The 14,558-nt window shown below is 37.8% G+C and overlaps 1 protein-coding gene across 6 annotated transcripts in view; it reads left to right on the top strand.

The window, feature by feature from the left end:
- Positions 1-14,558, top strand: part of Plekhh2 (pleckstrin homology, MyTH4 and FERM domain containing H2) — a 109,929-nt gene that overhangs the window by 56,226 nt on the left and 39,145 nt on the right. For all 6 annotated transcript variants that reach the window (XR_007348094.1, XM_048804462.1, XM_048804465.1 and 3 more), the window contains 7 exons: positions 859-953; positions 1,571-1,715; positions 2,000-2,136; positions 2,228-2,338; positions 2,489-2,575; positions 3,872-4,030; positions 13,257-13,337. Coding sequence is in view for 5 of the 6 variants with exons in the window: in XM_048804462.1 (XP_048660419.1) it covers positions 859-953; positions 1,571-1,715; positions 2,000-2,136; positions 2,228-2,338; positions 2,489-2,575; positions 3,872-4,030; positions 13,257-13,337 (815 nt within the window). In the remaining variant the exon portion in view is untranslated. The remainder of the gene's footprint in view (positions 1-858; positions 954-1,570; positions 1,716-1,999; positions 2,137-2,227; positions 2,339-2,488; positions 2,576-3,871; positions 4,031-13,256; positions 13,338-14,558) is intronic.

Genomic DNA, 14,558 nt, shown 5'->3' with positions numbered 1-14,558 from the left:
TAAAATTAAAATTCATCTTACTTAATATAGAAATCCCAAAACATTCAAATCTGATGTGGAAAGTACTTCTGATGTAGAAATACTTCAGAGACTAAAGTGGAGAAACTGGCATTTCAGCCATTCAGAATCAAAGTTGTAAAAATGTTGGTCTCTGTGTCTTTTCTCTCCTTCCTCCCTTCTTCTTTCCCTTCCTTCTTAAAATTATTATAGAGTTAATGCATGCCCATTATAAATGAATGAATGAAACCAAATGACATAGAACCATCTGGAATAAAAAGAGAAATTTTCCGTAGTTTCTTCTATCAGTCCTCCCAGTTCTACCACTTATCCATGTCTTAGAGGTAACCACTGATATTCTGTTTCATTTCAACTAGCTTCTGTTCTTACCAAGAAATCATATTCTAACCTTTCAACATTAGATTCGCCTGATAAAGGCTTAAGAATGATGATGCTTTTATACCAGGTCAATAACAGGGTTGTGAATAGTTAGAGAACATCTTCATAGGTCCTTCCACCGAGTCTGCCAGTCGGTAGTTGTCTTACCTAGTTCTGTGCAGCCTGAGCTAAGCACGCATGGAGATGCTGAAGAAATGAAAGCCACGATTCTTGCTCTCAAAGAACTTATAGTCTCCCTGGGGAACTAGCATACACAAGGAAATAATGAGCCATGTAAAAAAGGGGTGTCTATAAAACTGTAAATGCCATGATTCGTAACAGACTACATAATTAATAATCACATGTGTTAATCCAATTTCTCTTTAATTGGAAATGATGCTAATCCATTCATAACAAATAGGTCAATGTGCTTGTTAGAAGTTTTTGTTTAAAAAAGAAAATGACATTGTTTTTTTGTTTCAGATTCTGCCACCATGCTGTCCTATACCACATCAGGACTTTATACATCTCTGATATACAAGAATATGACAACCCCAGTGTATACAACTTTGAAAGGGGTAACTCATCCTTGTTACTGTTAAACACATGGTTCTCTTCATGATGCATTGGGAAAACTGTTCAAGTTCCAGATTCCATTCCATTCTACACAGATTCCCCCTTTGTAGAAAGGTCTTAGAAGTTCACATTAATTTATCATTAAAAAAGAAGAAGAAAAGGAAAAGTCTGGAGAAGATATTTATTCTCAGAGCATTAGAGGTCTTCATCCAATTTCATGTGATACACACACACACACACACACACACACAACCCCAGGATGTTAATTGTTTAAAGGGAACATATTATTAGTGATGTAATGGGAACTCCTAATTTAGAAAGATTTTTTTTTTCAGTGCCAGAGTCCCTTCCTTGCCAAAAGTATCCAATTAAAAATGAGGACTGTCAGATATTGATAACCTTATGTTTTCAGAAGTTTTCTATAATTGACAAATGCCTTGATAATTAGAATTTGAGGTTGGACAACATGACTTTCATACTGGCAAAATATGTTCTTGTAATCCTTCAAAAAAAAACCCCCATATTCCATGACTTCTTCCTATAAAACATTCTTTGTCTAAAAAAATAATAATAATAACTTTAGAGATGGATACAGGGAGGCTGTTCTGCTTTTCTTTAGAAGGCCACCCAAATAAGTAGCAGCCCTTTCCTGGACGATTCCTCTGGCTCTGAGGAAGAGGACGGCTCCAGATCCAGCTCACAGACATCAGAGTCGGACTTGCGCAACCGGAGTGGGCCTGGGAGCCCCCGAGCCATGAAGCGAGGTGAGGGGAAAGCCAAGATAGTAGACTATTGCACATATTTTATTTATTATAATTAGCCGAGGTTGTCATCACAACAAAATATTATTTGCATTTCTATGACTTCCTTAGAAATTTGCTTGATGGTCCCTATCCCTTAGTTGTTTTCAGCTTTAAAAGTTTTTAATGGCCAAAGGAATGAGAATAAATGTAGTATGAGGAGGTTTATGATTCAGAAACTCTCACAACCAGCATTTGGACCTCCCCTGTATTAAATGCTGACTTGATGTATTTCCTTGATCTTCCAGGAGTGTCTGTCTCCTCTGTGGCTTCTGAAAATGACTATGCCATTCCCCCCGATGCCTACTCTGCAGACACAGAGTGCCTACAGCCCGAGCAGAAGCTCCCTAAAACCTGCTCGACTTCCAGTGATAATGGGAAAAATGTAAGCCCTGAATCAGACTTTTAAAAAATTAATGAATCAGTTTGAGCTTCCAAAAGGAAACTTAAAATTTTTAAAAATTTCTTAAAATTAGGAACCACTGGAAAAATCTGGCTATTTACTAAAAATGAGTGGTAAGGTCAAGACTTGGAAGCGGAGGTGGTTCGTTCTCAAAGGTGGAGAATTACTTTACTACAAATCTCCAGTGAGTAGAAAATCCTTGCTGTTCAGAACTGAATTCCTCAAACTGTAAATTAAAATGTTCTTCGTGTAATGTGATTAATGATGCAAAGCATTTCTTATTATGACTATTACTATTCATCTTTGTTCATTTGGTTTTCTTCCTTTCATATAGAGTGATGTAATTAGAAAACCCCAGGGCCATATTGAACTTAGTGCTTCCTGCAGTATTTTAAGAGGAGACAACAAACAAACAGTTCAGGTACTTTTTAAACTTTTTTTTAAAAATATATATATATATCATGCAAAATTCAATTCTCAATGATCCAAGCTAGTGGAAAGGAGATTGGATTATTAACTGTTTCTTATTCACTTTGGAGTTTGATGCCTCAAAGGTATGTTAACACTGTAAGACTTTTTAGTTAATGTGGTAATGTAAGCTAAATTTCTGTTGGGTAACTCCCACTATACTTTCTTTACCTTTTCTTTCTTTACACTCTTCTTTCCTCAATTTAATGTCCCAGGTATTTTTAGCTCTTAATATGTCAAGCTATTTTAGGAAGGGTTAGCTGATAAATGAATTCCCAAGAAGATGTTAGTAATACATTATATGATTAAATTCAGGAGTATCTGTATTTTAGTATAGAATTAGACAATGACAGTTCTTCCATGAACTTGCTATAACACATATATGGTTTATAACAACTTAACGGTTGGTGAACAGAGGGGCTGTCCTTCCTAGTCACACCAGAGAGGTATTAGCTGCCCATTTTACCTACACATAAGGCCAGTCTTGTCTTAAATCTGTTCAATTTAAAACATAGGCTTTTGAGATAGTCTGGTATATGCAATTTAAATTCACTATTCCTGAAATGCTTTCAATAACCATTATTTTCTCATCTTGCTCCTTCGGAGGGTGGAAGACAACATTTTCCAGAAAGGTACATTATCAATGTTTCCAGTGGACTGAGAACTACTTAGAGATTTAGAAGGGAGAATTAGGGAAACCTTTGTCTTAGAGCATGGCTGTTACAAATCATTTGTAAACTTCTGAAATACTTGGAAAATTTACAATGTGATTAATTTGAGACTGGAAAATTGTGAGTTCATAATATCTGATCACATGTTATTTCCAAGAATTTCTCTTCTTGTATGCAAAGGTCTTCTTGTTTTATTTATAGGTGACTTCCTCATTTCTCTGTATTTAACAACATCTCCAGTCATTCTGATCCTCATTTCAACAACCAGGCACCTTGGCACATTTAAGGGAAAAAAACAAAAATGGGATGGGTGAAAATGTAAAATCATGATCCCCAAATTTAATATTATGAAAACTTTTAAAGTAAACCGAAGTGTAGAAATATTTCAACAAAAATTTAATTATTATAATTCTCAAAAGTGGTTAAGTATTATACATAATTGTTTGGAACCTAAGATCCAAGGTTTTGCATGTTTGCTTCCATGTAAAGTAAATGATGTTTGAAGAATGGACAAGGACATGCTAATAATCCTAAATCTTCACAGTTGCCTTTCCTACTGCTTTCTCATCCCATTCTAGTTGACCACTGAAAAACACACATACTATCTGACTGCAGATTCTCCCAACATATTGGAAGAATGGATTAAAGTGTTACAGAATGTTCTTCGGATCCAAGCTGCTAACCCACTTTTCCTGCAGCCCGAGGGCAAACCAACAATGAAGGGATTACTCACGAAGGTAGGAACCTTGTGTGCATAGCAATGTCTCAGGCTACTAAGTGGATTTGCCCTGCAAATCAGGAAAAGTGGGTGTCAGGGAATAAGAGTATCAAATGTTTATATTGTATTGGGGGGGGAGTGTGTTTGAAGTTTGATGCCCACAACAAAAACCAGAAAGATGACAAATGAAAATTTGACTACAATACATAAAAATATACATGCGCTATTAAAAATTCTACAAGCATAATTTCTAAAAGATAGATGAAAAACTTTGAAAAGGTATTTAAAAGGTGTGAAAGCTCGTTAATATCCTAAATATTTAACAAGGTTTTTTTCTGATCAGTAGGTGAAGGATGAGGGGGAGGTGAGGGGGGACTAAGGGAGAGAAGTTGAAATAGTAGAGACAAATAAATGCAAACTATCTTATTGATCATATCGATCAGAAAAAAAAAACATTTTATTCTCACCAATCATTTTTTATTAAAAGCATAGATTAAAATAATAGATATCATTTTTAAATTTGAGAAGAAAAACTTTTTAAATATATTATGAGATCTATGTTATTTATGTTTTAGAACAAAAAGAAAAAAATCCTAAAGTCTTTTCCTCTCAACTGTACCCATTGAGAGGAGGAAAGACATTTTATTTTTATTATTATTATTATTATTATTATTATTATTGATACTGGGGATTGAACTCAGGGGCACTTGTCCACTAAGCCACATCCCCAGCCCTATTTTATATTTTATTCAGAGACAGGGTCTCACTGAGTTGCTTAGTACCTTGCTTTTGCTGAGGCTGGCTTTGAACTGGTGATCCTCCTGCCTCAGCCTCCCAAGCCGCTGGGATTATAGGCATGCACCACCACACCTGCCTTATTCTATTTGTGTGTGTGTGTGTGTGTGTGTGTGTGTATGTGTGTGTTGCTGGGGATTGAACCCAGGGCCTTGTGCATGCCAGGCAAGCACTCTACCAACTGTGCTATATCCCCAGCCCAAAAACATTTTTTAAAATTTTTGAAACCCAATATTGGCACACTTTAAGAGATCTACTAATGAGAGTATTATATTACTCTATACAATAATTTGGCAATGTTTGAGCCCAGTTATAAACTCAGTATGTATTTTTGGATGAACAAATGAATGAGTGAATATCAAATATTTTAAAAACATGTCCTTTGAAAGGATAAGTTTCTTAGTTTATAAATTTCCCAGTTTAAAATTAGTATAAATTTTCTATGAAATTTATCCTTAGGAAATAATCTTAATTTACAAAAGATTTAATTAAGTATAAAGATTTTTTTAAATGAGGTAAATAAACATACTTACTCTGAAATGCACAGATATCAAGTATGGCGTTTGATGAATTTTGAAAGATAGTTACTGTCACCCCATTAAATATTTAGAACACTTTTAGTATTCCAGAAAGATTCATTTCACAGCATGGTTTATAATAAGGAAACATAGGGATCATCTTAGATGTAGGGTAGAGAATAGCTTAAAGAAATGTTTATATAATCATAATGCTTTTTCTGTGTAGCCTTTTATATGTGGCAGAAGAATATTTAATGCTATAGAAATATACTGTGATATATTGTTAGATGGTAAGTAGAGTGCAATTATTATATTCTTATTCCATTTTTATTTTATGTATTCATAGAAAATTGGCTGAGGGAGGGCTGGGATTGTAGCTTAGTGGTACAGCGCTTGCCTCACATGCATGAGGCACTGGGTTTGAACTTAAGCACCACATAAAATAAATTAATAAAATAAAAGATATTAAAAAAAAGAAAGAAAATTTTCTGAGGGAAATATACCAAGGTATATTGGTTATTTCTGTGTAATTTTATAATATTTTTGCTTAATTGTTTTCTAATTTTTAAAAAATGAATAAATATTGAAGTTTAAGTATTATTTTATTTCAGACATTTACTGGATACAAGTACTATTTTTCCTTTTATACTAGATTGTTAGTTCCAAATTAGCTATGCTCTTAGGACTATCAATTGCTATGAAATTAAAAATCGTTCTATGTGTTAAATTCAAATTGAAAATTTCTTGCACTGGTGAATTATTTCTTTCACTACAGTTAGTCAGACCTCTGGGGTAGTCAGCAAGTATACTACGTTTATTAAAGTCTCACAAATGGTTTGGCAAACATCCCAGACAACTCCTTTGCTCTGGAACAGCAGGAAAATGGACATGGGGTTGGACCCAAATGAAGATTATAGGAAAGTTCAAACTCAGGGACTAAAGGACATAGCTCATTGCAGGGTTGTGGACCAAGCCAATAGCCTTAACATTTTTCCAGTGTCTCTTTAGCATGAATTTTCATCACTGCCCTACCCAAAAGGTATATAAGCCCCTAGACTATTTAAGTGGAAAACTTGCTATCAGTTCCCCATTCACCTTGTGGAAGTTCTCTTTTCTTCTCACTTATATAAATCCTACTCCTTTCACTCTTGCCAAATGATGATAATAATAAATTTTTTAAAAAGGTCCGGCAAAGTGCACAATACAATGATACCACTGGTCTGTTAGAAATCACAGTGAATTGCTAGAATATAGAAATGTGATTCTCTACATGGAGGACTACAGGATGGGGTAAATATTCTAAAGGATAAGATCACTTAATATCATCATAAAATTTTAAGAAATCCTATTGGTTGCTTTTGGGAAAATGCAATAAAACATTTGCACACACATAATCAGTCATCACTTATGTGCTATGATTGTGTAAGAGGTGAAAAAAATTTAGAGGTTAAGGAGCTATACTATCATGTAATTTATATCTAATAATAATGTGGGAATGTAGGTGGGTGCTACTCAGAAATATTTACAGACTGACTAACTGTAGTGAAAGAAATAATTCACCAGTGCATTTAACAAAGAGATGCACTATTTTGGGGTCGGGTGGGGTACCAGGGATTAAACTCAGAGGCACTCAACCACTGAGCCACATGCCCAGCCCTATTTTGTATTTTATTTAGAGACAGGGTCTCACTGAGTTTCTTAGCGCCTTGCTTTTTGCTGAAGCTGGCTTCGGACTGGCAATCCTCCTGCCACAGCCTCCCAAGCCACTGGGATTACAGGCATGTGCCACTGTGCCCAGCAAGAGATGTACTATGTTTTTTTTCCAAAATATTACATTTCTATAAAAATGTTTTCTCATTTACTGATGGGACATGGAACTCCCTAATATTGTGCAAATACACTTTTTTCCAAGGAACACAGTGCCACTTTAAACCACATTCTTACTACAACTCATAACAATGAGCTTTCCTCTTATTTCTCTATCACATCCTGAGTTTAGTAGGACTCCATAGTAAGGGTCTGTTATTTTCCCCACGTTTATTTTGTTTGTTTGCTTGGTTCCTTTCACTTTATCAGCATGGCATTGTCTGTTTCTGCTCCTGTTACACTTCTGCAATTCTGTTTCCCATTCCATGGTTGCATTTTGGATGAATTTAGGTTGATGTGTTATCAGTGATGGAACCATCAAGGTTTATAGACAGGATGCTTACGAGATTTCTTCCTACCACTTGTGAGGACTTGTCCACACCCCCCTTCCATCCCCCAACTTTGTTTTCACCTTCAAAGGGAAAAAGTTCCCTCAGTTATTCTAAGTAACTTGCTCCAAACCAACATTCAGACTACAGTTTGAGATACTGTAGAACAGCATTTGAATACTTAGAGGGAAGGAAGGTTTTTCAGGTGGTCATATTGTTATTATTAAGTACAGAAATACACAGCTAGGTATTAAGAACTTGATTGATTTGATTCTGGAAATTCTCTCACATGATTTTTATTTTAATGCTTAAAAATATTTTCTATATGCAGATTTGTTTCTTTAAATCACACAAAAAATTGTTGAGCAGTTACCACACACAACACAATAAGGCTGGAAGTTATTAAAATGAATATGCCACTTTCCCATTCCTCAGATAGCTTCACGATCTAATGGGAAAGAGAGGAACGGAAACATATTTACAATATGTGAAAAATCACAGTTATTGGATTGTATCATGAAGGTCACAGAGAAGTGACTTCTCAGAGATGTGCCTGTACCGAGTATTTAAGGAAGAGTGGAAATTAGTTACACCAGATGACATGGCAGGGAAGGTTCCCTGGGCGAGGAGGCAGCTTGAATGAACTCTTGAAGTAGCGCCACCTACACTACAAGTCCTTTGGACAAAAGCCAGAGGGGCCCCGTTGTGGAGAGCCGCTTTTGTCTGAAGTGCTTTGGTCTCTTCCTCCTAGAGGATCTGTGGAACCCTTCAGGATTTTTAATAGGGGCGTGGACATATTCCTATTGTTAATAGATTACTCTGCTGAGAGAAAGGCTAATTTGTGGGAGGCAAAGTGGAGATTCTAAGAACAGGAGGAGTGTTGACATGAAGAAGAGGGTGCTCTGAAGGGGTCATGAGGAAAGAGAGGAGAGGATAAATTTTGATAGTGGTGGGAGGTAAAATCTTTAGTTTGATTGAATTGGGGGTTAGTAAGTAGATGAAATAAAGATGCTGGGTGAAAGATGGTGCCAGAAAGAGGAGCAGTTTTAGGACAATGGAAAGGTTATGTTGAAACATGTCAATATTTAGATCTTGTACAGACGCATTAGCTAAGAAGCCCAGCAGGCAGCAGAACACCGGTTTACATCAGAGGAGAGGGCTGGACTGAAGGGAAGGAACTGGGGACTCGGCAGCATTTGTGTCACAGCTGAAACCATGAAAGTGAGAGAAATCAGCCAGGAAAAATGTGCCGAGTGTGCAGAGCACAGGGCTAAAAAGGGAACACTTGGGTTTCTAAAAGTTAATGGCACACAAGGGGATGCATGAAAGACCCTGAGAGTGAGCATCGCAAAGGCCAGGGAGTGGAACATTTGGCCAGGAGTGATCTCAGTGTCACATGTGGAGTGCTCAGGGAAGAAAGCACATTACAGTGGGTTGGAGGGAAAATGGGAGATGAGTAGGTGCAATATTTGAGTCTGGAGATCCTTTAAAGCTGGAGGGACCAAGAGGTCAGGAGAGGCATTTTTAAGATGGGATGATTTGAAATCAACATTGTATTATGAGAATTTTAAAATAAGTGAAAGTAAAACAGTATAATGACTCCTCACATAGTCATCATCCTGTTTCAACAGTTACTAACTGTGGTTAATATGATATCATGTCATAGAATCCCTTGTAACCTTCCCTCTTCTCCCACATTCTTTTTGTTTGTTTATTAAACCTGGGGACGCTTAACCACTGAGCCACATCCCAGCCCTTTTTAATATTTTATTTAGAGACAGAGTCTCGCTGAGGCTTAAGTCTTGCTGAGGCTGCCGTTGAGCTTGAGATTCTCCTGCCTCAGCCTATGAGCCACTGGGATTACAGATGTGAACCACTGCACTCGGCTGTCTTCCCACATTCTGCACTGAATTATTTAAAGGCAAATGGAGATCAAGTTTTGTTGGGTGGATTTGTTACAAGCATAGAATGCAATTTAATCACAGGTCTTAAATCAAGAATTGTTTGTGATCAAACATGGAATCCCAAGTTGGTAGAGAAGGAAGAGCAGCCAGGAAGGAAGTGAGAAGCTGTAATAAAAGAGAAAGATCAGATGAATGAGGTTATGAAGTAGCAGTGGTGTGAGTAAGAGAGAGGGAGGCGGAGGAGGCTGTGATCAGGGAGCAGAATGTAAACTGCAGAAGTGGAGCTGTTCACAGTGGGGGTCCTGGGTAACCAGGTGAGGCGCAGGGATGGGGGCAAAAAGGGAGGGATGGCAAAGGTTATGGAAATAAAGAGATCAAGGATGTGGAGATGGAATGGCAGAAGTTGGGCAGGGGCTTCAGAGCCAGTCTGCCTGTGCACAACTCCTTGGCCACTCATGTGACCTTGAACAAGTTCCTCACAGGCCCTGTGCCTTAGCATCCCCATCAGTAAATGGGGATAATAATAGTGTCCACCTCACACTGTTTTGGGAGGATTAAATAATTTTTTTGAACAGGTAAAGTACATTCAGATAGTACCTGGCACAATCAGGTTGTATTAGGGTTCTCTAGAGGAACAGAATCAACAGGAAGTATGGTTATAAAAAAGGGACTTATTAGGTTTGTTTACCGGAGCAAAAGCTAGATAGTCACAGTGGCCATCTGCAGGCCAGAGAGATGGACCACTAGTAGCTGCACACTCCAAGGGGCTGAAGCCCCAGAACAAGAGGGATCAATGGTACTACCCTAGTCTGAGACCCAAGGCTTCTGGAGAATCGCTGGCTGAGTCCGATTTGGAAGAGTGAAGAACCAAGTGTCCAATATCCTCAGAAGATCGCAGCAGCATGGAGCTTGCATCAGCTGCTGCTTCCTTCTTCTTCCAACAATTATATTCTATCCAAGCCATCATCCTATTGGATGGTGCTGCCCACACTTAGGGAGGGTCACCATTCAGTTGGCCATCCCGAATGCCAATCATTCCTAGACACACCCTTACTGACACACCCATAAGCCTCTTAATCCAATCAAGTTGACTATTCAAATTAACCTTTACAAGATTGTTCCTGGCACTTGGTGAACGCTCAAAAAAGATGCTAGATGTTAATATCATGAGAGTTTCACCTAGATATTGAAGTCAGCAAGGCTGGTGACAGGATTTGTGGAGGGAATGCTACAAGGATGAGAACACAGAGGGAGATAGGAGACCATGGGTGCTTATGTTGGCAATCACACTCTTAAGAATATTATGTACTATTTGTCTTCAAATTTGAGCAGAACTGATATGAAGTACCTCTGTTAAGGATACAAGGTAAAAAATTATTCTTTCACTTATTTATCTAAGCCTTGAGATTGCGTTTAAACCTTCATAAGGATTCTTTTGTTATACTTTGTTTATTATAATGTTTTCAGATTAAGTCAGAAGTTTAAGAAATTCTAAGATAATAAGATTTCCATGTGCAGATAGACAGTTTTTGAGGTACAGCCTTTGCAATGAGTTGGCAAGGGTCTGCATTTATTTACAGTTCTCCAAAGATAGCCACTGTTCTATTTTAAAGATAACTCATTTCAGAAGTTCACTGTCTATAGCCAGATGAGTTTTACTCCAATTTGGAGGAGACTTCTTTCTGGGGTTGTTTAAAAACAGAGGAAAAAAGCACTCCATAATACTATTTGAAAGTGCCAGGGTAAATATATGTTTCTAAATTTAATTAAGCTGAAATATGTCTTGACCAATGAAACATTTTTATGTTTTGTTTTGCTTTTCTCAAGCAATGTTCTAAACCCATCAAACTGTTAGTGGTGGAGTTATTTGTTTAAACCATAGCTTTGAAAGCCCAAAGGCGGGTTAGGTTTGTGGGTTTAAAAGAAAATGTGTGTTTTGCTTCTTATTCATAGTGAGGAAGGAAGCATTTATTGTGTAACTGCTATTATCCTTTATTTACATTGTCTCCTTTGGTCATCACAACAGCCCAGTGGGGTGTATGATAATCTCATGTTATGACAAAGACACTGTGAGGTTAAGTCAGTTGCCTGGGGATCCATCCAGTACGTGGTAGAGCTGAAGTTTAAGCCTTGGTCCTTCGGACTTCAAGTCCTGGCCTTTCCTACTATAGTGACTGTTCTACTATTGTGCTGAAACTTTGTATTCTTTGATATACTTTGTATATCTTCTCAATGAATTATTACAGTTACTACTTAAATTCCTACTCAATTTAAATATATATCATTACAAACTCCTGCAAGATCCTGCAAAATTGTACAGTTCCTTCCCCTTCCCCATATCCTCTCCCTTTCCTCGCTGAGCCAGAGGCACTCAGGCCTCCTTACAGCTCCTTAGATTCACTAGGCACATCTCTCACCAGACACGTCTGTTCTTTCCTCAGAGGACCACATCGCTCCTCTCCCGAACCTCAGGGCCTTACCAGTGTCACTGAGGCCCTTCCAACCACCATCGTTTTTTTAAATTATTGTTGTTTGTTTGCTTGTTTTTGTGATGCTGGAGATCAAACCCAGGGCTTCATGCATGCTAGGCAAGACTCCACCACGGAGCCACATCCTCAGTCCCCATGTTTTAAATTATAACACTCCCCTCCTTTTCCTGTAATTTCTCTCCTTCCCTGCTTTATTTTTCCCCTTAATTCTTATCATCTTGGGCAAGAGTGACAACAATATCATGGGCTTTGGGTATACTGGCTAGTTTCTTATATTGCAGGGGAGGGTCTAGCCTCCAGGTGGAAGTTGGCAGGGCTGGGTTGGCAGTACTGCTGCCAGGGGAGTAGGATTCCAGGGCAACCTCAACCAGGACACCACATTCTAGGTCTGGGGTGACAGGGCTTTATCTCAGTCTTACCCACTGGGGGGGATGGGGTTCTTCATGATTTACTAGGATGGAGTATGTAGCCTAGACTGTCTGGTAAAGATCTTCAGGGCCTGTACCTGGGCAAGACTAGAGCAAGGAAGAACCACAACAAGGACCTTCCTAAAGCCACCAAATGATGATGAACTTACAATACCCAATAACATTTTGATAAAATGTCTTCCACAGAATTGTATATAAATGGCACCTCTTTGTATTCTTGATGAAGTCGTATTGTATACTGCTGATTTAATTGTCTGTTTTTCTCACAAGGCTGTGAACTCCTTATAGGAAAAGACCGTCTTGTGCATATCTGTTTCACCAGGACCGAGACCAGTCTCTGACTATTCAAAGTCAAGACCTGTCAAAATCTGTCCTAGCCACTTAATACAGTGCCTGACATGTAGGAGATAATCAGTATAGTAATTAACTTTTAATGCTATTTTTTTATTTTGTATGATTACTTCAGGAGAAGGCATCGATATTTTGAATGAATGAATTTTTTTACATTTGGAAAAATCTCTAGAATTCTTTAGATTTTAATCTTAATTCTAACACTAGGGTGCTAAAGTATAGAGCCATAGAGTTTGTTGGAAATCCATGAAATATGGAAACCATGGAATATACTCAATAACGAAATTGGCACCTTTTCTTAAATCCACCTTTAAACGCTCAGTTCCAGGCATCAAACTTGATACATAATAAACATTTATTCAGTGTTGAATGGTGAGCTCCAAAACAAACATGTCATGTTATTCCTGTGACAGGTAAGTTTTAAGCAGCATTTGGACAGTCCAGTTGAAATATCACTTACATTGTAGGCAAACTGGATATAGAACTTCAAATAGAATATATAAGCTATACTTTAAAGTTTACAGCACTCTGAACTATGTTGTAATTCAATGAAATATGATTTCAGGTAAAACATGGCTACTCCAAGAGAGTCTGGTGTACACTTATAGGAAAGATGTTGTATTATTTTCGCAGTCAAGAAGATAAGGTATGTATGTATGTTCAATATGCTAATTAGAGGAAAGTTTTGCTTGTTGTGGCTTTAAATTTTTTCTTTCACCTGTTGCTAGGTAAAACTTGAGAATTTTTGATAAGGATGAAATTTGGTATTAAATTTATTAGTGAGGTAATCACACACCTGTCACCTACAAGAGTCTTGATTCTCAATTATAAGGTTTAGTAACTTATTTAATGTATCATTTAAGACCTAGAAGAGAAAAGCCTTCTTCTGCCTCACCCCAACCATCCGTTTCTCAAGTTTCCCCCATTCTGACAGACTAGATAAGGTTAAGAGGAGGGAACAGTGAACTAGAATGAAGATCTGGGGAGGAAAAGGAATACGGTCCTGTCCCCTGAATACCTGGCTACAACTTACCTGTCTATTCATCTGCCTATTTATATCCTGTGTATTCATTTTTAAGTTAATTTCCTCTCCAAAAAGACTTGTCTTCAATTTCAGAATAGAAAGATGGCATATCATCCAAAGATGAAATATTTGCTAAGTCATCATTATGGAGATTATAAAACTTTTGCCAACATGTGCCACAAGTACTTGCATAAGATAATGATGCCCGCTCCAGGTAACAACAGCCTGTGACTAATGATTGTGTTAATGAGACTAGCCTCCTGGTCCAGTGACCACGTGGGTCCATTGGTATTTATATGTTCCCTTTTCACGGCAGCACCCTTGGGTCTTATCAGCTGTATTTTTTTAAAATGTTGTTTTCAGTATTGCTGATGGAATGGAATTGATATTCATTACAAAGGATGCCTCTGAAGAAATGTGGGGAAATGCTCATATACAAATTCTACCTGAACAAGCACAATACAAACTGTGTACCCAGCGTAGTCCTGACTAACTTCTCAGTCAGGAAAAGAGAAGCCATTCTGTGTGTTCATGTATAAAAAGACTTACTGTAGAATTAGGGACATACATATTTTTAGAAAAATTACATTCAGGAGAGTTGAGGAGACTGAGATCTGGGGAACTCCACTGAAGATCTGAAAAGTCAGGACTAAAGATTTCAACCTCAGGACCAATGCCCTGAGGCAGATGGTCTTCAAGAGTTCCCCTAAGCCTCTGTGCATTTCACATCAGCCTAGGCATCTGGCTGCAGCTATCTCAGGAGAGTAACTCCTTCCTGCACCCTTAACTTCCAAACCTCATGCAGTTTCTCTCATAGGCAGACTCTAACTTGGAGCCAGGCAG

This window comes from Marmota marmota, unplaced genomic scaffold (genome assembly GCF_001458135.2).
Source record: "Marmota marmota marmota unplaced genomic scaffold, marMar, whole genome shotgun sequence".
NCBI classification, from domain to species: domain Eukaryota; kingdom Metazoa; phylum Chordata; class Mammalia; order Rodentia; family Sciuridae; genus Marmota; species Marmota marmota.
The sequence above is the reverse complement of the archived record's forward strand: the minus strand, read 5'-3'. Positions and strand labels throughout refer to the sequence as shown.